The sequence below is a fragment of the Sciurus carolinensis genome, chromosome 10 (assembly GCF_902686445.1).
Source record: "Sciurus carolinensis chromosome 10, mSciCar1.2, whole genome shotgun sequence".
Classification (NCBI taxonomy): domain Eukaryota; kingdom Metazoa; phylum Chordata; class Mammalia; order Rodentia; family Sciuridae; genus Sciurus; species Sciurus carolinensis.
In genome coordinates this window covers 60484954-60511624 of record NC_062222.1, presented here as the reverse complement: position 1 = coordinate 60511624, position 26671 = coordinate 60484954, and the positions used below count along the sequence as shown (strand labels likewise).

The 26671-nt window shown below is 37.0% G+C and overlaps 1 protein-coding gene across 2 annotated transcripts in view; it reads right to left on the bottom strand.

Annotated features, from left to right (window-relative positions):
• The window catches only part of Unc5c (unc-5 netrin receptor C), a 349721-nt gene that overhangs the window by 79186 nt on the left and 243864 nt on the right, over window positions 1-26671 (bottom strand). For both annotated transcript variants that reach the window (XM_047567130.1, XM_047567131.1), the window contains exon 4: window positions 22903-23006. In XM_047567130.1, the coding sequence (XP_047423086.1) occupies window positions 22903-23006 (104 nt within the window). The remainder of the gene's footprint in view (window positions 1-22902; window positions 23007-26671) is intronic.

The window sequence follows — 26671 nt, the reverse complement described above, 5'->3', positions numbered from 1 at the left end:
ACCTTCCAAAGCCCCCATTGCCTGCCTACCCACCCCTATTATACACCCTGTCTTTTGGCCCTGGGGGAGCTCCCTGGGCTCCCGTATGTCACCTCTGTCTTTCATTCTCATGCTGTTATTCATGGACAAGTCCCAGCAATTCCCTTTCTCCCAAATCATTCAATTTTGACTCAATTCAGAATAATTTTCATAAGCATCCAGACATACTTTTTCCCCATGACTTAAAACAAAATCCTCCCTGACCATTTCTGCTCCTATTTACCTGCACCTTCCTCTGTTTGCTTTATAAGACTCTTTAGAAGAGCTGTTTTCACTCACTCTCCTCAAGTCCCATCCTCTTCATCACTCACCTATTCAGATCTGCCTTTCCTCCCAACCCATGTCCATGACTGCCCTCTCCAGAACTCAGTTATTTTGTTAAATGCCCTGCTGAGAACTTAGTGCTCATTGCACTTGACCCAATAGAATCACTTGACCTGATTCCTCCCTCCCTTCTCCTCACTTGCCTTCTCACTTTCCTGGCTCCTGTCCTACCTCACTTCACCCCCAATCCCAGCTCCCCTGGGCTAGTGTGTGTGCCCCTGTGACTTGGTCTTTGGATTTCTTCTATTTTCTCCATATTCATTTTCTTGGTGAGCTCATTCAGTCTCATGAACATGACTTCTAAATTTATCTCTAGTTCAGATTCCACCCCTGAACTCTAGACTCATATATCCGACAGCCTTCTTGTGACTCTACATGTTATCTAATAGTGACCTCCCCAGCAGCCTTTCCAAACCTGCTCCTCCCTCGCCCTTAGCCAGCTTAGTTGAGGCCACCTCCAGTCTCCAGTTACTCAGACAAAAACCTCAGATTTAGTGTTCCCTCCTTTCTTCTGCTCTCTTTGCCCATTCAAGAGTCTGACTACTTCTTATACCCTCACTACAGTCTCCTTCCAAGTTCGAGTCACAACCATTATTCTACTGTGCTGCTACAAGAACTTTCTGCCTTATCCTCAACACTCCATTCTCAACACACAGTTAGGCTAGCCCATAATCCCCAAGTCACAGCATGCTACACCACATCTCAAACCCTTCAATGACTCCTTAGTGTCAAAACCAAAGTCATTTTAACTCCTGATCCCCAAAACTGCACCACTCAGACCCCCGACCTCCCTGAATCCACCTCTTCACTCTCCACTTCTTTATCATTTAGTGTGCTGACCCCTTGGCTCATCCTTATCAACATTACGGGTGGTCTCCTGCCTTGAGAATTTGGAATCTGCTGGTGTACCTGCTGGAAACAATCCTTCCCTGGACACCTGTTTGCTCCTCCACTTCCTTCAGACCTTTGTTCAAGTGTCACATTCTGTCATTTCCTGGTTCTCCTTTAAAACTGCACCCTCTCCCTCTGCCTACATCCCAACCTGCTACCTTCTTTTCTTTCATTTTCTCCATGGAGTTTTTTACTATCTCATTTACTCTATACTTTCTTTTTTGAGTTCTGGGGATTGAAACCAGGGCCTCACTGATGCTGTATCACTGAATTATCTCCCACTCCTTTTTTATTTTATTTTGAGTCAGAGTCTTGCTAAACTGCTTAGCCTGGCCTTCAACTTGCTGTCCTCCTGCCTCAGCCTCCTGAGTCGTTGGGATTACAGGTGTGTGCCACTGTCCCGGGCATTAATTACATTAGTTATTAATTTTCTCCAGAATGTAAGTTCTATGACTGTTTGGTCTTTTTCTTTTACTCATTTTTATATTCTCAGGACTTGGAACTGGTTTTTAGTAGATGCTTAGTTAGTATTTGCTCATATGTTTGAGATATGTAGTGGAGTCAAATCTATTGTTTATACAGTTAGGCCTCTAAGGTTCATGAACTCTAAGGTTCATGCTTTGACTATTAAGATTAATATTCAAAGTATTTAGTGAGGGCCATTTTGAATGTCTCATGTAATTAATTTCATTTATCTATGACTGTTGTTCTGTTGGGGATTAAGAATAGAAATTCCCTTGCCTTTGAGGATAAGATGCTTTGGTGAAATCATGAGACATAAGAGGCCTTCTGAATTATGCTGGCAGAGTCCCAGTGTTTCACTGCTATTTAAGTATGAGTCTATAGCATCCTGTGGTCAGTATGTCCAGCTGCCCATGTTATTCCTAGATAACTGCTGCAGAATTAAAAAAAAATGTGTTTGGATAATTATCGTAAACTTTCATCTAGGAAACAGAGAAGCTAGATGATCATAGTAGACCTTCTCCTGAAGTACAGTTTAAGAATTTTAATGTTTAATATGCAAAGAGGTAGACATTCTGTGATTTCTGTTCAATTCTGCAAACCCTGAATACCTACCATGTGCCAGGCACTGGGGCAGGGCCATAGGTAAGTCAGTGTGTGCTTGTAGAACTCTATGGATAGGAAGGCAAACCTGTATCCACATAATTGCTGTACAGATCTGTATTAAGAAGGAGGTAAACTGAGACTGGATTATGTCAGGGAGGACATGTGAGAAGGAAATATCTGAATTCTGTTCTGAGGATAGAGTTCAACTTATTAGGAAGACAAAGGAAGGACATGGGGGTGAGGAGGACACTTCAGAAAGAGGACAGCAGGTGCCTGGGTTTCTGCTGCTAAGCCACTTGAGTCTGAGCACTGGACAGCTAAGTATTAAGTGAACAGTCAGGTGGAGTGCAGGAAGGATGGAGAAGCTGGCTTTCGGGAAATCACACAAGGACTCTGATGCAGTGCTCACATGTTTGGCCCCTACCCGTAGTTCCTGCAATCCAAGGAAGGGTTAAGAGGCAAAGGGGCATAATGACATTTTGATTTAAGAAAGGTGTTTTAGGGTGAATTAGAAGGGGGCAATTTGGAAGCAGGAGAGCAGTTAATAGACACTACAGACCAGGCAAAAGACCATGAAGAGTGAATTGAGACAGTGGGAAAGGAGACTCAATGGCTTCAGAAAATAATTTGAAGGAACAAAGGACAGGGCTTATGAGTTGATTGTATGTGGAAAGGGGTTATAAAAGGGAATTTCCTGCACTTTCTGGCTCAGGACAGTGTGGAGCAGGGATAGAGGAGGCAGAGGGCTGATTTCAAGTTCAGACTGACCTGATTTTACAAGGAATCCAGGTAACAAAGCACGATTTTGGCTATGGCTAAGTTGCTCAGAATTCCCATTATTTCTATTAAAAGAGTGGTGCTTTTCTCTTTAAGTTCTGAAAACAAACCAACTCCAAAGATTTTTTGCTTCTCTAGAGTCAGCTTTGTCTTAGCATTAAGAACTTAAATTGGGTATTGATAAAAAAGGTAGTTGCAGGCAAAAGTGGGTTGATATAATATTTAATTACTATTTTGGCCCAGACAAAAATAATGAAGCACACTAATGAACATTTAGAAATGTATGGAAAAGAAAGATATGTGAGAATAATTCTGTTTACCATGTTAAAGACTGAATCATCAGGAGAAATCAGTATGAAAGAGCCATAGCATATAATTAAAAAAAAATCATTTGTCACGCAATATTTCCAGAGCCAACACAACCAAAAAAAGTGACACTCTTTCGTCCGAAGTAATTCCACAGTGAGTCTCCTTGCATACACTGTAGTAAGTAGTTCGATGGTTGCAGCCATTTATTTAGAATTCAGTCTTGTTTAGTCAGGAGTACTCGTTCTGACCTCTAAAACTATTCATATTTTGGTCATTTCCACACTTTCCTTTGGTTTCACCTTCAAATCTCCCTATCTTTCCCACATAGCAAGCTGATTTATATGAGAGAAAAATCTTTGTGAGTTAGAAGTTATTTTTAGCTCTGTATAAAACATTCAAGAAAAAAGAAAACTAGGTTGAAGTTCAGAAAACAATAAAAGACTTCAACTATAAAACATGAGTGGTCGCCACGGCTGCAACCAGCGATGCAAGCTGGTGTTCAGCGCCTATCCTTGTGGCCCAGAAACCGCAGCCTCTTCAGCAATTTGGACTGTATTTGAAGTAATTTTCTCAAGTGTTTCAAAAGCTATGTGATTTTATTAAGAGGTAATAAAAATAGTTATAAGGCAATATCAGGATGACCTACTTCGCATTCTGTTGTTTTGTTTGATATTGATCAGTCCCATTGTGTCCCTGAGTGTCTTACTTCAAGAAGTCTTTCTTCAAAGTCTCAGCTAAGAAGGCTGCTCTTGACTGCCGGTGTGCAAAAGTTGAACTGTCATTTTGGGGTTACTTGGGGCCTCTCTTGGGTAGGTTTCTTATCTCCTATATGCTTCAGAATTCCTATTTATAAAATGAGAATGACTAGAGCTTATTTCATAAGGTTTGTAGGGACCAAACAAGTTAAATACCTAACAGATCTGGTGTGCAATAAATATTCTAGACTTATTAACATTTAATGAAAGATATATTCAAGAAGGTGGAAAAACCCACACAACTCTAAAGAACAAGAAGAAATAGTGATAATCTAAAACTAAAAATATTTTAACAATTTTAGCCTTCATTGACACATATCAAAGTCCACACCATTCACCATTATATTACAACTCAAAGACTGTACTAAAAATGGACAGTATTCAATTGACTAATCTAGTTTGAATGCTAACCTGCATATGTATTTCTACTGATACTCTGTGAATTTGAATTCTGCAGATAAAATTAGCATTCATTTGTTAAGTAGATATTAAACCATACAATTTAATGAATCTGAATAAATATTATTTTCTAATTCCACTATAAGAAATCATTCCTACATCAATGTTTTAAAAGTCCAAGTAGAATAAATTTTTAATCAAAGATATTTTATTAGACTTAATCTGAGAAATACAATTGTCTTTGGTAATAAAGCAAGCTATAAGCAATTTATATATTAGTATTACTTTTATATAATCTAAACCATCTGCATTTTCTGGTATTTATATTCCTGTAAAATTTGTGAGTTTTTCAGGTTTTTTTTCCTGGTACTTTAATCCTTCTCACCCCTTCTTTTAATGGCAAGCGACTATACCCACCTCACACCCATCCCATGGCACAAATCTCATTAGCTTTAACACTTTATCCAGATATCAGGAGATGGAAATTTCCTTCTAGTCACCTTTGCTCTCCCCAAAGTCCCTAAATTCAGGTGTGATTGTTCCCAGTTCTCTCCTTTGCTTTTTTCTCCTGGTAACAAGGATTCTAGGGGCAGTTGGGCTGATCTAATGGGAAAGAAGAGGTAGGATTTCTGGGACACACCTTGTGGTTATTGAATAATTATCCCTACAGAGTAGGAGAAAATCTTTTCCACATGCACTTCAGATAGAGCACTAATCTCCAAAATTTGTAAAGAACTTACAAAACTTTATATCAAAAATACAAAGAACCCAATCAATAAATGGGCCAAGGAACCGAATGGACACTTTACAGAAGAAAATATACAGGTGATTAACAAATACATGAAAAAGTGTTCAACATCTCTAGTAATTAGAGAAATGCAAACTAAAACAACTCTAATATTTCATCTTACTCCAATTAGAATGGCTATTATCAAGAACATAAGCAATAATAGATGTTGGCATGGATGTAGGGAAAAAGGCACACTTTTACATTGCTGGTGGAGTTGCAAATTGGTGTAGCCACACTGGAAAGCAGTGTGGAGAATCCTCAGAAAACTTGGAATGGACCCACCTTTTGACCCAGTTATCCCACTCCTCGGTTTATACCCAAAGGACTTAAAATTAGCGTACTATAGTAACACAGCCGCATCAATGTTTATAGCAACTCAGTTCACAATGGCTAGATTGTGGAACCAACCTAGATGCCCTTCAACAAATGAATGGATAAAGAAACTGTGGATTATATACACAATGGAATATTATTCAGCCATAAATAAGAATAATACTATGGCATTTGCAGATAAGTGAATGGAGTTGGAGAATATCATGCTAAGTGAAATAAACCAAGCCCAAAAAAACCAAAGTTCGGATGTTTTCCCTGGTAAGTGGGTGATAATACATAATGGGGGTGGGGGTTGGAAGTGAGAGAAGAATGGAGGAACTTTATATTATGTATTGGGAAATGAGAGGGAAGAGGGGGTGGGGGTATGAAAGATGGTGGAATGAGACAGACATCATTACCCTATGTACGAGTATGATTTCACAATGGTATGAATCTACATCATGCAGAACCATAGAAACAAAATGTTGTATCCCATTTGTGAACCATGAATCAAAATGCAGTCTGTAAAAATAAAAAAATATATAAATAAAAAAAGAAAAAAAAGAATTATCATTTTGGGGGTGGGGGAAGCAGGGAGTGTGACCTAGAGGAGAAAAGGGATTCTGTATTCCCTAGTGTGAATCATGAGAATAGTGACTTGGATTAAGGGAGAAAGAGTGTTTAAAAGCAGAACATTTTCTCTATGCTGAAATTGAGAGGGCAGAGAGGGAGGTGAGAGGAATGAAGAGTTTGGCCAAAGCGTGAGGGAGAGGAAAGCAGGATATCATCTTGACAGTTGCAGGCACCCAGTGAGGTCCTTTGTGTACTTAATCTCTAGTCTTCACCACAGCACTCTGAAGAAGGTATCTACGCACCCATCCTATTCTCATGAAAAGATGAGGTTCAGAGAGAACTTGTTCAGGTTTATGAAGTCTGTACAGGAGCACAGACTTGAATTCAGGACTGCCAGACCTCCAGGTTCTTCTCTGTCTTCTAAGCACAGAATTCAGAGGGGGTGACTGTAGCGATCTGGGCTGGAGCCTTGGCTGAGTGAACTCCAGGTAGTGGCTGAAGAAGCAGGACACTAAGACACATTGTACTTATCCAGGACTTGAGCGGTCCTGTGGCTGGTGTCCCCAGGAAAGCAGAGAGGTCTTGAGGAGAGGTACTGGATGTGCCTTCTGTTACCACCATGACCCTGACCACTCACATGACCAGTGAGGTTTACTTTCAGGACAGGCATCAGGACTGGGTGTGCTTTTATTTGAAGGCTGTCAGAAAAGCCTCCTCACTCTCCAAAATTACCTCCCAAATTTTTGGCAGTGACTTGAAATGTCTTTAAGAGGGACAAGCCCAAGTTTTTAATTCCATCATTTCTCTTCACGTGCAAATGACCTGAAGAAATAACATCAACTAAGCCATACAAAATTCTATAAACATGGAATATAAATGCTAATGGAACTCCTGTGATTTAGATTAAGAGGAGTTTGAAGGTACTAGGATTTCAGAACAGATTCAAGTGAGATTTCAAAGGAGGATTTCAAAACTAGAATTCAAGCACATTCAACATTGTGCAAAAATTCTAAGGAATACACAGACAAAAACATTTTGAAGGGAATCAGTGTATCTTTAACTTCTACATGTAGTCCTTCAAAACTAATCTCTAACAACTTGCTTCTACTTTTTCAAAAGAATGGCATCTCTTACATCGAAATTGTCCCATAATACACTGCATGACAGGACAGAAACCTCCAGCATGCCAGGAGAAATTGGGAATATGAGTGTGGGTACTTGAGAACACAATGGGGCTATAATAACAGGTTAACCAATCCTTCTACAGGTCAGGTGTTTTATAATCCTTAACTTTCATCAAACTTGGAAGAGGTACTAGGATGCCAGTTGGTGGAATGCCGGACATAAATTTTGATGAGTTTTGTGATTTATGGCATGTAAGTTAGAAGTTGTACAAAGAATTGAGGGACATGTTAACAATATAATGATGTATTCTCACTTATATATGAGAAGATTCTCAGAATTTGAATCTATTATAAATGACAGAAAGAAATAAAAATGATTTTATCCTGTCTCATTTTAGTCATAATAAAATAAAAATATAACTGACTAAGCTAACTGGGGGAAGAGGATAACCCCATTTCTCCTATTAAGTGTATTTTCTACAATAACATTTCAGAGTTTATTATAAATAATTATTTACTGAAATCTGTAGTAAATTGGGGTTCTAGGAGAAATTTTAACACTTGAATTTTTACGGTCATAGAAAATAAAATTTAAGTGCACATTGTTATTATAGAGGAGTATGGTATGGTGATCAATGATAAAATTTTATACCTAAAATGTTTTCTATTAGGGTAAAAATCTATGGAAGAAGTTGTTTGAGATACAAGTTAAAATAGAAAAGGGAACATGATTAATCTCCCTATTATTCAAGAACAGTTTATTCTCAAATTTTATTAATTGATGATATTGGGCAAGAAGTCATTATGATGTTGGCATTTCATTGAATAACTTTAAATCATCTAACAGTCTTTAAAAAGATATAAAATATTTATAGTACATGTAGACCTAACATCTTTTCCCAGTATTTGATTTTGTGATTAAAATTTTTAGGTACTTACTTTAAAATATGTAAGGGGATATATACTTTTTTTGTTTGTTTGATACTGGGGATTGAACCCCACTGAGCCACATCCCAAGCCCTTTTTATTTTTATTTTTAAATTTTGAGACAGGGTCTCACTAAGTTGCTTACGGTCTTGCTAAACTGCTGATGCTGGCTTTGAACTTGCGATTCTCCTTCCTTAACCTCCCCAGCTGCTAAGATTACAGATGTGGAAGGTTATATAATTTTTAAGTCTTTGAGGGAGAGTCAAGAAAAAAGTTTGAAGACAAATGTTCAAAGGAGGATAGTGACTTTGATACCAAAAAGGGAATTTTACCAGGGGAGAATGAGGAAGGCTAAGAACCAAGAAGACCAAAGAAGAGCTTGGTAAAAGTGGGAATTGGTGACTAGTGAATAGAACCCCCTATGTATTTCTCCTGGATCTTTCTGCAGTTCTTTAAATCACTTTACTTTTATGGAAGGCCAATGAGATCTTGTCAAAATCTAAGACGCAACTGTGTCATTCCCTGATTCTATGCTCTAAAGCAAGTCAAACAACATCATTAAACTTTATTTGAATATCTCTAAAACAAGCATAGCCTACCTTCCTCATAGAGTTCTCATGAAGTGTAAAAACTATAATACATATGAAAGCACTTTTGATGACTACTGTGCAGTTTTAAGCTGAAGTGTTATTATGAATATTTCTCTACAGAGTAAATAACCCATTCTAGGGTCTTAAGCCAGTATCTAGTACTCTAAATGACTTTCATAAATTAAGACTTAAGTTTAATAAATAGGGAAGAGTGATATAGATATCTAGCACAAAATGAAAGATCTTTAAAATATTTTTGGTGTGTGCATATTTTATCCAAAGACATCTCATTAAAATCTGTTCTAAATATATTAGCTGTTTTTTTTTTTTTTTTAATTCTTTTTGGTGCTGTTGTTGTTTGCTTTGGTACCAGGGATTAAACCCAGAGGTGTTTCTTCACTGATCCACATCCCCAGCCCTTTTGAAATTTTTTAAATTTAGAGATAGGGTCTCACTTAGTTGATTAGGGCCTCACTAAGTTGCTGAGGCTGGCTTTGAACTTGTGGTCCTCCTTCCTCTGCTTCCTGAGCCTCTGGGATTATAGGCAAGTGCCACTGTGTCCAGCTGACATTAACTATTTATATGTATCCAGATGCTATAAATCACCATTTTAATCTAACTGGCAATTCTGTGGTTTGCTATTTTTTTAGGTGACATGCTCTATGGCAAGGATGCTGTGTAACAAGACATAGTTCTATAAGGAGCAATCTTCACGTTGGGGGTCCTTGTTCAACATTCCATCAAGAAAAATCAAACAAAAATGAAGTTCTAGCTGAAAGTGTCAGCAGGTTAAAAAGAGAGAGTTAATCTAGAAGACAAAAAACTGAAGGTTTACAAACTTCTTCTCTCAACATTCACAACTGCCTTGCTGAATCTTGCTTTCCGAAATGTCACTTGTTACTGACTTCTTATTCTTCCACTTCTTGGACATTGTAAGACCGTAGGTCTCCAACAACTTAAGTTTTGTTAATCCAAGCAGATGAGGTATGCCCCTCTTTTTTTCAACAGATCAAATAAGTCAAAAGATAGAAAACTCCTCCCAAAGTTCTTACTTTCTTTTGCATCTCAGGAAACTGCCACACATACCTGTCTCCTCCATCTCAACAGCAAGTCCACAATGAAGTTATCACTCATCTCTCCAGTTAGACTTTAGTCTTCTCTTTCCCATAGCAGAATATTTTCCACCTCCATCTGTTCACCTGTACACTCAGCCTTCAACTGACCACTGTCTGAATTCATGGTCATCACTTTACTCAAGCTTTACTTTCAAGGGGGACCAGTGGCCTCCTAATTGCCAAGCCCAAAGCCATCTCCTCTTCATTGACCTTCCTACAAATGTCTCTTTGAAAACCTTCCCTCTTCTTCTCTTTTTTTTTTTTTTTTTGGCCACCATATTATCTGTGCTTTTGCAAAGTTTTCATTGGTCCCTTTCTTTCAGCCACCATTTTCTTATGGTCCTTCTTGAAGATCTTTCATTATTTCTCCTTTGCATTTTATGCCAGTTTTTCTTAACTTTTTACATCAGAATCTTCAGGGAGCTTTCAAGACCTTCTCCTGTCCAGCCCCTACCTGTAGAGGTTTTGGCTTAATTGGTCTGATCAAAGGCCCAGGCAGCAGGATTTTTAAAACCTCCCTAGATGATGTTCGTATGCAACCAGGTTTGAGAACAAGAGTCTTATGAGCATCGCCTGGGTGATCTTGTTCACTCTCATGGCCGATAACTCAAAAATCATTAACTTCATTTCCAATTTTTGTTAAGCTCCATCCATATTTCCAATTACTTTCTAGATAATTTCATCTAGATGCTCAACAAATATGAAAAGCATAACAAGTGCTGAATCGATCACAATATATCTTCACATTGATTTCTCCATAAACTTGGCTCTCCTAGTCTTCTTCTTAATGGAGTCAGGAATAGACCCTGAAGTTGAGTTTAATTTCTCTTTTATGTTCTAAAATTCTAAACTTTTCATTATTTCATGAAGTATGTGCCTAAGATAACAACACACAACACAAAATCATATGCTTATTCTACTTTCAAAAAATTGATGAGATGATGTATCACTTTTTAAATAAATTAAATGACTTTTCCCAAAAGATACTTTTGTCTGGATATCATCTGATTAGCTTATAAAATCAATCAAATATGCCCCCCCAATCTGGGTCATTTTAATGGAACAAAGTTCAAAGATGTATAGTTGATAAAACTCTTTTTGGTTACAAAGGAAAAAATGGCTTTGGAGCCAGGCCTGCTTGGCTCTGTATTCAGCCCGATCCCTAATTGAGTTCACAGCCTTAAGTAGACTGCAATCTCCCAGAATCATAATCTTTACCTGTATGATGGGAAAGATCAGACCTCCAGGGGCTGTAGGAAGTTTTAATGAGATATGGAAGGGAGAGAACGTGGAATTAGGAGATAGTCAGTAAATTTAATTGCCTCTTCCCTAGTACTTAACCGTAACTCAAGAGTTTTATCAACATAAATGTGTCTTAAACACATTCAGTACCCCTCGGTGTCTCCATTAAGAAGTACATTATCTTTAAATTCATAATACCAATTAGGAAAAAAAACAAAGAAACAAACACCTGGGAGAAATCTGACTTTCAGTTTACTGCTGCAAGGACTATAGGTGGTGGTTTAGAAATCTTCATTCAGACAACTCATGGTGACAAAAGTTTCCCATGGTTACAGCGACCATTCCTTCCTGGGTAGGCACAGGAGGAGAGGGCACATTTCTAGCCTCCCTGTGTGAGCACTGGTTTCCAGCTCTGGCAGTTGGAGGATAAGATGTTTAGAAATCCCTCCAACGGTGAGGTCACCCCGTTCTATTGAGCCTTCGGTCTGGCACAGTGTTCTCGAAAAACTAACAAGATTTTATTAATGAAAATCATGGATTCCCAATTCGATTACGAGTTTCAGAATCGAAGTATATTGAACCCATATTGTGTGTTTCCAGAAAAGGTGTGTAAAACTGCCATCTCTACTAGTGTGTGGTGTGATTTAAGGAACAACTTTTTTATGGCACCGAGATGCATGGTTTTATAGTTTCACTGTTACTGGCATTTTATAAAAGTCAGAACTATTGGCTGTGTAAGTTCTGTCAGGGAAAGAGAAGTTTTGTAGCAAAGCATGGGGATCATTTTTCAATGATTCAAGCTTCCATAACTTCTTTTGAGTGGCTACTCCAGCATTCAACAACCTTTATATTTCAAAAAAATCTCTATTTCTCTTCCCTAAATGCTTTTTCCTTCAGTTTAAATTCCCTTTTTGATTTATACTATCAGCAAAGAGAAAAATGTATTAACATCCCCAATGGGTTGTTCATTTATAGCTCATAATTAAATATGGGATAAATTATAATTCTCAATTTAATCTTGATTTTCCATAGTCATTCTCTCACCTTCATTCACTCCCCTCCATCTTTCTAATTAAACATCATAAAAGCTAGGCTACCTAAGACATTGTCCCAAATTTCCAATTGTGTTCTCATATTTAAGAGTTTATAAAGTGAGGGTCCATTTAGATAGTTACCTTTTTAATTGTCATTTATTTCCAGTCTTTTTTTTTTTTTTTACAATTCACTATTAAAAATTTGACATATAACTATGTTTATGCTTTACTACTAAAAACTGAAAGACAAATATTTAGGACAGAGTGATAAAGTTTTTAAAAAGTCAATAACCAGGGCCTCCTTGATTCTTCATCCTTTCCAATTCTCTAGGCAAAAGGAATATATTCCAGGGTTCATATATCAGGGCCTTCCTAGGAAAAACAGGCACCAGGATTAGCAACCATAACTATGTTTAAATACATCAAATGTATTCTCTGAGTTACTTTAAAAGAAAAGCAAATTAGTGTCATAGTAAGAGCTGGAGAATATTATCATGCTAAGTGAGATAAACCAATCCCCTGAAATTGAAAGCCAAATGTTTTCTCTGATATGTGGATGCTAATTCATAATGAGGGGTGGACTAGGGAGGAACAGAATTAGTTTAGATTAGGTAGAGGTGAGTGAAGTGAAGGGAGGGGTTATGGAAGGAAGGATAGTAGAATGAGTCAGACATTATTACCCTAGATACACATATAACTATAAAATGGGTGGAATTCTACTTCGTGTAGAACCAGAAGAATGAGAAATTATACTAAATTATATATGATGTATCAAAGTGCATTCTATTGTCATATATAACTAATTAAAACAAATAAAAGCAGGGCATGGTGGCACACACCTGTGATCCCAGTGGTTCTAGAGGCTGAGGTAGGAGGATCACGAGTTCAAAACCAACCTCAGAAAAAGTGAAGTGCTAAGCAACTTAGTGAGACCCTGTCTCTAAATAAAATACAAAATATAACTGGGGATGTGGCTCAGTGATTAAGTACCCTTGAGTTTAATCCCTGGTACCAACAAAACAAAACAAACAAAAAAAATTTACAAAAATTAAAAGAAAATAATTTCTATTCTGACATTCTGTCTTAAATTCTGAACAATAGTTCCTAACAAAACAAAAAGGATGCTATATTTGAAACAATAATAATGATATTATGGCTTCAAATAATAATGGAGATATCATAATAACAAATGATGATGTAGAAACTTTAGATGATAAAGTATACAGTTTAATAGCAAATGTTCTAAATGGGAGCCACATTTGGTAACAAGTACATCCTTTAAATTCCAAACAAAACACAAAGCTTTTTCTGATGACATACTTTGATAACCTAGAGAAGACTCTCAGATTGATTTCATGAGTCTTTCCACTATTTGAATCAACACAGGGAGGAGGCACTACTTGTATCATGAAATAATCTGGCTACAACTCCACCTCTAACACCCTGCCAAATAAGTACTGCAAATGCCAATAAAATAACAATAGAAATAAAATCAATTTTTTATTAATCAGAAGACTCTACAGTTCAGATACATAGAAACAGCAACAGAAACCATAACAAAGTGATTCATATGTGTATAATGTTCACTGTGATCCTACAGCCTGGATTTTGTGATTTCTTTCATTGTAATCTTTTATATCCATAAAGCTGAGTTCTTTTTGAGAGATTTAAATATTTCTACATGAGAATTTGTTTATTTCTGAAGTGCAAAGTAAATATTATACCTGCTTTTTACCAGTAAGGCCATGTCATTTTTTTGTTGTTAACAAGAAGAAAAAGATCACTTAGATTCTTTGCAGAGCTATTTCTGCACTAGTTTGTTTTTGGTCAGGATCACGCTGACAATGAGAGGTACACAGCCCCCAAGTAGCTATTGGCACTCCTTGCCCTTTTGATACATGAACTTGTTAACCCTGGGATTGGTTAAGGAATTGTCTAATCATACATGTCAATAATAAAGAGCAAAGCACCTTGCAGTTTTCTTTCCTATTCTACTCCCCTGTGAAAGACAGATGTGTTGTGTCTAATTATTCACTGATTGGTATCGGGAGAAACATTAACATAATTGGCACATTTGTCCTAATTAACCAAGGAAAACTGCCACATGCCACCCAAGATGAAGAGTGAGTCCTGCAACGGTCTGCTAGAAAAATCCACATCTATCAGAAAGGTTACTTTGTTAATCTTAAACTGGGACCCATCAAGTCAGATGCTGGGTTGAAAATGACACACAGACTTGAAGTGTGTGCACACCTGTGAGAATGGAGATTCAGCCTGGAATCATTGTATACAGGTACATTAATCAAACAAATGGGAAAAGCAATTATGGGGCAATTATCGGAAGCACACTCAGCCAAGCTAAGCTTCTCCAAGGAGCATTAGCTATACTCTGGGAATCTGCCAAGTTTACCAACTGGTTTAGAAATGACAAGTTTGAAGTTTTTGTATATTTGTTAATCATAATCTTGCCTTTTAGACCAGTACTTCTGAACACTTGCTGCATTTTAGAATCATCTGGGCAGCTTTTAAAAAGCTTAGTAATCAGGTTGCACTGCATACCAACCAAATCAGTATCTCTAGGGTGGAACAAAAGGGGCAGTATTTTCTAACCAGTCCCAGGGGATTTCAGTAAACCTTCAAATGTAAGAACCAGTACTGCAGGCTGGTTCTGATGATCTTGCTAAAATGTAGATTCTGATTAAGTGGTTGATGGTGATGCCTGAGATTCTGCCTGAGAAGCTTCCAGATCATGGAAATGTGGATAATCTATGTGACACAGCCTGAATAGGAAGGGCTTGAAAGTTCTAAAATTATCTGTAGCTAATACATCTTCTTTATACTTTCATAGATAGGGTTTGGCTCCAGCTGCTCCTGAAGTTGAAATACCCAGTATATTTTTTGCTTCTCACAATGACAACAAGTGCCTCAATGTCCCTTGTTGGGGCTTTAAATCACCAAAAAAAGTATTCTGCTGTGGGGAACTGTGCTAGATGCTCTCTCTTGCCAAGAATGGAAGGCCCTTTGGCTATGCAGCTACTTGCTTCTCAGATTTGGAATAAAATAAATATCCATTCCCTTCTCTGTTGACCTTTATACAATATACTTTGCAACTTTCAGAAGGTTTGTGAAAGTATGCATATTTTTATGCTTTGAAGTAATGTTGGTCTTCGAGCAAGTTGAAATTATGTATTTAGACAATTGTTAAAAATAGAGAAAGGAATGAAAAAAACAAATGGAAGCTGTCGTGACATTTTGCTCAGTTTTAACTTCTGCAAAAAGGAATTTGCAAGAAGGAGAATGTGTTTTCCTGCTGTGGAAACACTCCTTAATTGCACATATGCCTGACTCATTGCTTTTGAGAGTTCAACATACATAGACCATATCATGGAGAAAAACTTTCTTGAAATCTGAAAACTTCTAAAATCTAAGTTAAAACATGAAGATATAAAAGCGTGCAGATAAATGAACTAATAGCAACAAAATACGATACATAAACCACTAACTAAACCAAACTTAAAACCCTTAAAACCACAGAAGAATGACTATATATAAGAGCATCTTCCAAGGGAACAAGACAGCACTGACATGTCTTTAAAAGGCTAAAGTTTTCAGGGTATAATAAATAAAAATTAGCAAGTCCACGGCTAGTTCTTAAGCAACTTTATTTACTTGCTTTTCAGGATAAGTATCTCCCTGACTTTCTTCTTATTTACAGGTGAAACCTGTTTTGGACTACAGCTAAATCTTTAGAAAAACCAGGTTCTGCTCTCCATGACTGCCATTTCCCATCCACAATGAACTTATGATAAATGATGTTTGTAGGTACGTAGAGAACAGTTAAAAGAAATTCCAAAGTAAGAGAACTCATTAAAAACAAGATAAACTTTTCTGAACAAACAAGGACCTCAAAATAAAAGACCCTCCTGCTCTATGACTATGGGCATTGGCCAGGTCTTTGCCTGCTGTTGAAGCACCATTATAATAGAGACTGTATTTGAAATAGCTTAGGTTTACTGGCCACTGATTTTAGGTCATCTAAGAAAAGATCAGGCTATGGATCTGCTGAACTTTAGCATGGAAGATCTCACTTTCTTCTGAAAGAACAAGTATCTTCTATAGTTAGTACAATCAAATTTAAATGCCACATTTAGGGTCTTTGATTTCTATGAAAATTAAAATATGTTCTGTATTTCTCCACTTTTCTCTCTCTTCTATTTTCACCCAAGGACAAGCAACCATCTTCTTTTCCCTGGGTGGTGGCAAGATTCCCTAAATGGTGTCCCTGCTTCTGTTCTTGATTTTCTAAAACCTATTTTCCATGCAGTAGCCAGAATGATCTTTTAAAGACATATATCAGGTCCTGACAATTCCATACTTAAAATCTCCAGTGGCTTTTCATACATTTAGAGGTGATTCCAAACCATTTGCCATATCTGTAAATCGCCACCCTTCACCTTCCTCCTCCACTGCCCTGCTCTTCATTGCTCACTGGGTCTCAGACAAGGGACCTCCCTTGTGCTCCTACAGCCATGTCAGCTCCTTCTGAGGATATTCTTTCTCCTGCTCCCAGTCTTGGGAGTTTTCTGACCCAGATCTTTTCAAGACTGGCTTCTTCCTATCATTCAGATCTTATCTGAACATTTACCTCTTTGGATAGATGTTCCTTCAACTCTAAAGGACTCCCACCTGAACAACCACCCCTTCTTCTCACATGACCATGTCTTCCATCCTTTAACTTATAGTCATCTGGAAAAAAAAATATATATATACATATACATATATATGTATATATATATATTGACCATTCTTGCTTGTTGTTTTTCTCTTCTGGGAACTTTTGACTTGTATTTCCAGTAACCACAAAAATATGTGGCAGAGAGTCATTCTACTATATAGTTCTTAAATAAATTGAGGATAAAAAATAAAATCCAAATTTTATACTATAGACTTGAAGCAACCACTATGTATATGTAGAAAACAAGTTCTAAATCTATAATAAGTCAGACAGGATTTATTGTTTTATCTTTTGTTTTAAAATTGATGTTCATGTTGTTAATTTTATTATAATTTTCTTTTGTTGTTGTTCCAGAAATTGAACCCAGGGGCATTTAAGTTCTGAGCCCCAGTCCCAGCCCTTTTTAAAAAATATTTTATTTAGAGACAGGGTCTTACTAAGTTGCTGAGACTTTTTGAACTCTCGATTTTCCTGTGTCAGCCTCCCCAGCCACTGGGATCACAGGTGTCTGCCACTGTACTCAGCTTTCTTACTATAACTTTTAATTCAGATGATTATATGGGCTTGGGTGAGCTCTGTATGTATTAGAGGTAGTTCAGAAGAAAAATGTGTGGGAGTGATCACACAAAAGAGGTGATGGTAGATGTTGATTAGACTACTGCAAAACTTAAAAACTACTAGTCAAGAAAACATACTTGTGAAAACCTGTTTTCAAGGCTGATAATCATCTCATAATCCAAACCCCTTCTTGTTCTACACACATGCTAGGAGAAAATTCCAGCCGATATTACTGGGCACTGAAAGCAATGTCTCCCTTCAAATTAGTATTCAAACTCTTCTTTTCTCTCAGAACTTCTTTTGCCTGCAAAGAATATAAAGCACAGCTTGGTAGACAATGTACCTGCATGGAAATTCACTGACATGAAGTTCCAATAATGAGAAAATGACAGTGAAACAGGAACCGCTCTCATGAAACGCTGTTACGTGACCATATTAATAATCAATTAGATGGAGAGCCACCTGATGCTGCACATGTGGTGGCACCTCCAGCTGCCCGTGGCTTTATGCCTTGACAGCATCAGCTTAAAAAAAAAAATCTGTTCCCTATTTATCATGACTAAACTCAGCAAAATAATCTATTCTTCTGCACTTCACTCCATATTTTCCCACTTGCTAATTAGAGATGCAAATGTTGATAAATAAGATGACTGTTTTTAAGTACAACTGGGTCAATAAGTTGAACATTGTGCCCTGTTCCTCCAATTACACTCCTATGAGAAACAGCTCAATTATAATTAGGGAAGCAATTATCCCCTTGTTAAAGGTGAAACAAATCACAAGTTTTAGTGAAAAATTCAGTTTTGCTCCTTTTTCCATGCCAACTAATCTTGTATCCATTGATGTTTTGATCCCAGTGGTCTCCAAAAGGGATAATCTGATGAAATAAAGCATCTCTGAGTGTATTTCTGACTCACCATGTGATAGTTACATTTTCTAGGCATAAACTAAAATGAGCAAAAAGGGATTAATTTCATAGAGTGCTGCTATTATGCCACTGGAGCAACCCAGCACCTATCCATGGGTGTATTAATTTTCTTGTTTCTTCAGGGAGATGGGAAGGAGGTTTGTCTGCTGAAATGGAGACAAATGCAGTATTTGAAATGGAAGGAAGGAATTTTATTTTCGGCTTGATCCTAGCAAAAGTGTTGTAAAAATACTGAGCAATATGCTTTGACACTATGTCTACAATGGGTTTTTCTTTATTTTACCCAGTCTACCTTGAAATTTGAATATGATTATTAGTAACCTCCCCTATAATCCTTGAACTTAAGTATGTCTCAGTGGCCTTTTATTCCTGGTCCTAGTGAATTGGAACCTTGCTCTCAGGTTCAGGTTGATGGATTCTCCCTCCTCCCCTATACTGAGTTCTCTCAACAGGGTTGTGTCTTCAGAGTGAAAAATATCCTTTTCTCTCATTTGGTCAACTATAAGAACCTACTTATAGACCCATAATCTGTTGGTGTTAGAGATAAAACATGAACAAAAGAATCTTTTGCTCCTTATTTGTCATGATCTAGTCAGACAGGCAGAAGAGGAATCAGATAACATTTCACTACAAGTGGTGACTGTATAAAACTGTGACTATCAAGGCTGCCAGTTGGTCAGTCACACTGATTCATCTATACCAGGTGTTAAATACTTAAATAGTTCTGAATGTGTTGCTAAATAACAGAGTACCCCATACCCCATACCCTTTCTGGCTCCCTGGGATTCCTGGACTGCCCTATGGTTCAGATGCTGAAGGGATTATATCAGATAAAACACAAAGCTATCAGAACTCCATTCCTATGCTAAGGACACTGTGCAGTTATTAAATATTTTTCATAATATCCCTAGATAAAAAGGAAGGATGTAGGGAGACTAGAGAAGAAAGTAGCCAAGTCTAGACCTCTGAAACTCTTGTTCTTTATCCCTATGGTCCCCATGACTTAGTTTTTCTTAACCAATAAGTATTGGGAGGAGTTCTGAGTCAAAACTGTCACCACATGGAGAGATGGTGTATAAGGAATCCTGGGTTGGCCTCTTCTTCCGTTGAGACTTTCTTTGTTATTTTCTTTCCTTGGGCTCTGAACAGGAGATCCACCAACAGTAATTTCTGCCAAATTTACCCTTTGGGAGAAATCATGAGGGCTGGTCCAATATCTTGGGACCAGGAGAACCAAATGAATGAAAGTAACTTTAATGATAAAAAAGTAGAGAAGCACTTCATGACTTCTTGTAGCTATTTACAGGGATAAGTCATTTGATGGCATTATTGAAAGGGCATTTCTTTGTTTTAAAACTCACAATGCTATCTTCTTCGTAGCACTTGTGAACTCCAAACCAAAGCACATGGCTAAAAGTGTACATGACAGCATCCTGATGCTTCTTCATAGAATAGAAGTTTTTCCTCCTCATACTCAAGGTGCTGAGCAGGGGCAATGTTCTCAACATCTATTTTGAATTCAAGAGCCAAGTTCAGTTTTCTGTGATAATATCATCATAGTACTAATAATGTGTCATATTTCTTGATTATTTTAGATATTTTCTAAGTGATAGTCATATATCATCTCATTTAAATCTCACTACCTGGGGGTGCCTTATTATGTACCTTTTATAATGGAGGAAACTTAGATGCAAAGAATTTAAGTATTTTGTCCTAAGTCAAAGAGCTAGAAATGATAATGGTTGGGTTTAAACCATGAGTTCTATAAGGAAATCAGGCTCAACATTCTACAGAGTAGACTAAAGAAGGTCAAAGTACAGAAATTAAATGTTACCTCAGTAGTGCCTTTGCCATTATTTGCATCAAATACAGTGCTATCATAATTAAGATTAGAGTTCTTCAAAAACTAATTTGGATAGGAAAGGAAAAAAATATTGCATCCTGATATTTTGCAAAGAAAGCTTCTGACTACTCCCTCAATGAAGCTAGACATATGCTGATAAAACAAGAATCATTTGAATTGATCAGCCACATGTTCTTTGAATATTTAATATCTGACTCTCTTTCAGAATCATTTGCCTTAAATAACAAAGCTGTACATATCCAGCCAGGTCCATCCTCTAGGAATTGATCTAATTATTGTAAAACCTATGAGTTTTACCTGCTGGTTCCCTTTTAAAATCAAGATTTCATTTTATACTATTTTTATGCTTTAAATCTCCTTAAACAAACAAATGAAAATTAAAAAATCAATGCACTTATATTTAAACTAAAATGATTGTATAATCCCTTAACTCCCTAAGTTACTTTTCATTCCTTCCTTTTTTTATTTATCTGTCCCTCATGAGCAAATGGCAGTTGTAAGGTGTCATGTTAAGGTGTTCATTAGCTTTCTGATCTTGGTGATTTTAATAGTGCTGAAAAGAATCTACACTGGAGTTTATTAACCTGCTCTTGAGCGTGTGTTTGATCTTTCTTCAGACTTCAAAAAAAATGAAAAAGTAATATGCGTTAAATATAGTTCTTTGAATGTCAAATGGGTATATGATTTTTGAGCTTGCCAAGTGTTAATTGGTCTCTTCCCCAGTGATGATACAAATAAAATTCACAGCCAATTAGTTTGCAGTCATGAATCTTTACTCCTTGACAAAGTGAACTACTTTGTTGAGGAGACTGAAAAAAATGAAGAACACCAGAATCTCCTCACTGAAAGTCTTTGCAGGAATCAGCTACCTTTAAGAAATTTTGAGTGCAAATGAGGCTAGGAGAGCCATGTTACTCATGATATGTTTTGGTCTTTAAGGGGGTTTGATGATAGAAATTTGCATTAGAATTTAAGAACTATAATTAAGCAGACACATACACTACTATAATCACTGAAATGAAATATTTCATAGAGAAGAGTTTTCTTTTTTTTGGTCAAAGTAAATCATACTGTGTCTTGGTGCTGGAAGATAAGGATATGATTTTGAATGAAATAGCTACAATCAAGCAGTCTCTAATTCAGTGCTAGAAAATGCCATGGATGTCAACTATAAGGCAAAAAATTGCTCTCTTCTGTCAAAGTGAAAAAGGAAATTTTGTTAAAATTTCCTGTGAGATATTTACATTGCCTCTTAGACATATGAATGACTATAACAGAAAAATGGAGTCATTTAGGCCCTAACTAAATTTTTAATTGATTTATTACTATTAGCTTGAAAAAAGAAATCAGGTTTGATTTTGTTATCATGGGACCAGCTAACTAAGTGGATTCCCACCTTGGCTGAAATCTCTAAAAGATTGAAAAAATGTGAGAGATCAAATTATTAATCAAATAATTATGAATTATTTTCTAATTATTAAACACTTTTTGAACATTGTTTTAAATGTCATTGATAGCAAAAATTTCAAGTTTTCATATTATGAAACATCCACTAAATCTTATACATCGAATAACAATAGGTCCCAATAGCAACACCTGACATCAACCTTTTAGCACATCTAAAACTTCTGAATGACTCAAATGTAGCATGGAGGCCAACAAAACCACAAATAAGCACCTATGTCACTTGTCAAATTAAAATGTGCCTGGGTCTATAGGACTGGGCCACTAAAATAATCATGTTGGATGCATATCAGGATGTCTCCTAATGATCCTGTAAAAGGTATACATTTTTTAGAATTTGGGATTACCTGTTAATGAACGAAAGTCACAGTATTAGAATTCCTCAACAGGATGCCCTTAGATCATTGTCCTCAGGAGAGCATGCCATCTCCTGGGAGTCATGCAGGCCTATTCCCTGGACACAGGCATTTCCAAAGGACATTGTATAGTTTGGTGCTGATGAAAAGTCATGATATAAATCTGAATCATAATACTTTATTAACAATCAATAGGCTTTCTTTTAGCCGACACGAAAATGAAGAGTTTAATGGAAAACTTATAGAATGTAACTAATTGACACAATATTACTGAAACATGTTCAAGGCATGTGGATATGGCTTTTAGGGATGTCCATGATTATATCATAGAATAGGAAATACACATGTAGAGTGTACAGACTCATGGACAGATACAGATTCACACATATCCTTCTTACACAAACAATTTTTTGCATATTATCAAGTGTCACATTAAGTCGTACCATCTCCCTCTATAAGTGCCAGATAAAACAGTATTTCTGATTCCTTGAAAGAGAATGACAAAATTAAACCAAGCTGCCTGTGGCTTTGTCCAGTGGGGCATTCTAATTGACTCCCAAGTCATTAATCAGTTCCCAATCAATCTATTTTGCCAGCAGCAGGCAGTTAGGACTCCATTACCAGCCATTCATCATGCCATGCCCTAATTCACCGCACCATTAGCTATGGATTAGGCCTCTGATAGAATAACTAAGTGCCAATCGCTAAATGCTAAGAATTTTTGTTACCTCAGCCACTGGGATCCCCTCAGGTGGTCGACATTGGAGTAAGACTTCCTGTTCCAGGGACACTTCCTTTCCCAGGGGTTCCTGCTCAAATGTCTTCCGCAGATCTAGAAGGTACAAGCGATAAAATACATGTCAAAACTAAATTACGTATTTTACAGAAAGTACAAAAAAGTTTTAGCATTTTATATCTTTGTAATTTTTCAGTCACATGTCAATACTGTGCCATAATCTTGGTGCTTATATTCCCTATGGTGGAAATTATGAAATTCAAAGGCTATGAATTATCTCTACTTTAAATTTCAACAGAACCTCTGGGGATCCTCATTTTAACCCTTAGTAAAATTCATTAATTGCACTTCTTTAGTACTTCTTGATATTCAACTATGGTGATCACATTTTTAATCAAAAGAACCCCATTCTCATGATTCTTATTCATATAAAGTCCCTTGTGTACATAAATATTTTCCTCTTTTCTCACAATATACTATTAAAGTTGTAGTAACTCTGGAATCTTTTGATCAATAAATCAAAAACAAGCTTCTGTGCAGGGTGGAAACTAGAATGCTGTAGTCTTCAAAGAAAGAATACAACTTCTTGAAATGTCTCAAATATGAGGCAGGGAAGAGAGCAAATATTAAGAAGAATCCAGAAATAACTCCATATCTAATTATGAGGCCATTCTTCAATTAGAAGATTAAATAGTCTTTTCTGCTTAAACATACCAAGTACCTAATTATGTGCTTATATAGTTATAGTTATAGCAATTTTCAGCAGAGTTTTAGAAAGTGTTATTATACGATACAAAAATATTAGAAACCAGCTTGTTATTGAAGCATATCAGAGGTACATACTTCAGGAGACAGGTTTAACTAGCCATTACTGAATGTCATATGATTATTTTATTTTAATGCATTGGTTTATGCTCTAAATAAGTTTTATCTAATTTCTAAAGTTGAGAATGTAGTCAGTCAGAAAGTTTTAAAAGCAGTTTTGTTAAAAAAAAAGCTCACAAATTTTTATTTTATTTTGGTACCATGGATTGAACCCAGAGTGCTGAACCACTGAGCAACATCCCTAACCCTTTTTTAATTTTTTTTTTTTTTTTTTTTTTTTTTTTTGAGACAGGCTCACGAAGTTCCTCAGGGCCTTCACTAAGTTGCTGAGTCTGGCTTTGAATTTGTGATCCTCCTGTCTCAGCCTCCCAAGTTGTTGGGATTACAGGCATACACCACCATGCGTGGCACAAATTTTTATTTTGTACACCTACACTTCATTTCTTTCCAATAAAGTTACTGGAATTTTATCCAATAGATTTCAATAAAAATTATTGCCTCTGTCCTTCCATCCCATGCCCCTGTAAAGATAGAAGAATCAGAAGCACCATTACATCCTATTGAATTAATAGGTGGAAACTTTAGGCACCATACCTGCTATTATTCTCCCTCCCCCACACCATTTTACAACACAGATTGTCAGTCTGTGAACATTGCAGCCAGCTATTGGTCTGCTTATCAGCCTGTGAACATTCTCATCAGTCATTGGTCTGTTACTAGCCTGCAAACTATTTAAGAATGACTCCTCTGCCATTTTCTCTCTCTCTCCTCCTTGCTTTCATGCTCTCTCCTCCTGACTTTCACTCTCTGTCTTGCATGAGGGCTCTCTCTCTCTCTCTCTTTTTTTCCTCTCATTTTCTCTCTCTCATCCTGCAGGGAGACACTGCCTGTTTGCTTAATAAAATCTCTTGTGTGAGTTCCTGTGTCCGAAGTAGTTGCTGGGTGCTTTTAGAAACCCCAAAACTTTAGAGACATGCCCCTAATGTCCCTTCCAGAAAACACCATTTAGAAAAATGCATTGAAGAAAAAATATCCATTGTTACGTATTTGCCCCTTTGTTGAATTTCTTGGCAGAAGAAAATCTCCAATGCTGTAGTGGTTCTAAAAATTTCTACCAGCAGGGAACTTCTAATTTAGTTATCAAGAAATTTTAGTTATCAATTTTAAGATGGAAATGAATATTTAGAATCCACAGTTACCATAACTTGGATGGTATCTAAACTATGTCCTTGTTTTGCATATGAAGAAAATGTTTACCAAATTGCCCAAAATATCACTGCAAAATACCTGATGCTGTATTTGAACCTGTTGACCTCTGAGTTTACACAAGTTGCCTTTCCATGCATCCCTCTAACATCCCTTTGGTTAATCTACACCCTCCCGGCAGAAATATTAAAAATGTTCTCTTCTAATATAGTAGTTTCTGTTTGTTTTTGATCTGCATTGAGATAAAACTTCTGCCAAACACCAGATAATAATAAAAAGACTAGCAATGAATAACTTCTATGGAATAATTGTTATATATATAAGGTATATCTTGTTGGCAGAAAATGACACCAAAGAGCTCCCATCCTGTGTGAAGTAGAGTGAAAACATAATGACTGGAATTAGTTCTCAAATTAAATAGCATACTGACTCACTCTCAAATTAATCAGGAGCCCACAAAATGAGGTGAAGAACAAGAAAAAGTGAGGCATGTATGTATCTAAAGAGTCATCAATATTTATTTTCTTCTTATGGTAGACATTTTATTAGGTACGTAGGATGAAGCTGTGAAAGATGCAGAATTAAAACTAGAGAGGTAAGCTGAGGTCTGTTTATAAAAGTCCTTCCTGCCATGGTAAGGAATGCCAAACCCTCAAAGACTACTAAACAAAGGAGGGAGATCAGATGTCACATTGCCCCTAGAGTGACAGATGGATTGAAGTGACAGTGAGGAGAGAGAGGTCATTAGGGGCCCATTTGGATGGACCAGGAAGGATGATGGGGTCCTGACCTCAGCTAGTGATGGTGGACAGGAAGAAGAGAAAGCAAATTTTAAAAGTAAGTAGATAAGACTTTCAGGAAGACCTAGGTATTTGGAGAGTGCCAGGAGGCAAGAATATTGCTATACTTTAAGCTACTGTGTTAAGTTGGTACTAATGCTAAATAAAATGGCACCCAACTGGGCAGAGAAGTGGGGAGAAAGATAACTTTATGTTGATATGTGTTCAGTTTAGTGTATCTGTAGGATACTCAAATGGAAAACCCCAGTAGGTCCAGTTCATGGATTCTGAACCTCCACACTATTAGTTTTGTGAATTAGAGAAGTTTACTTGTTGTGAGGTTGTCCTTTCCACTGTAGGATGCTTAGTAACATCTCTGGTTTCTATTCACCTAGATGTCAGAAGAAGAACCCCTTGTATCCTTGACAAAATTATTGCCATCTGACAACAAATGTCCTCTAAGAGAAAAAACTCTCCCTCCCTCCACTGAGAAACAACAGCCTAGAGTTTGAAAAAGGAGTCCTGGTAGGACTTCTTGGGCTTCCTTGTCTAGGCAATGGCTGAAGCCACTAGAGATAGATGACATCACCAGGGGAGAGAATGAAGCAAAAGGACAAGTGGGTTCCAACATTTAAGAAGAAAGATTGCCAGCAAAACTGACAGAGTGAACCAACAGGTCGGAGAAAACCCAAAGAGTTGTGTCAGAGGAACCAGGAAGAAAAAACAATGAAGAAATATGGAGATTGACATGACAAATTCAGCATAAACAAAGGGGAGAAGTTATTGGTTTGGGAATTTAGGAGTGAGGGGCAGTTGAAGCCAAGCTGTGTTGAGGAAGGAGTGCATGGGAATTGGGGGAATGACTGCTAAGCGCACCTACTATCCTTTTCCAAAATTTTATGGTGACAGAAGTCAGCGACACCACTAAAGGGCAATGGATTTGAGTGTAGC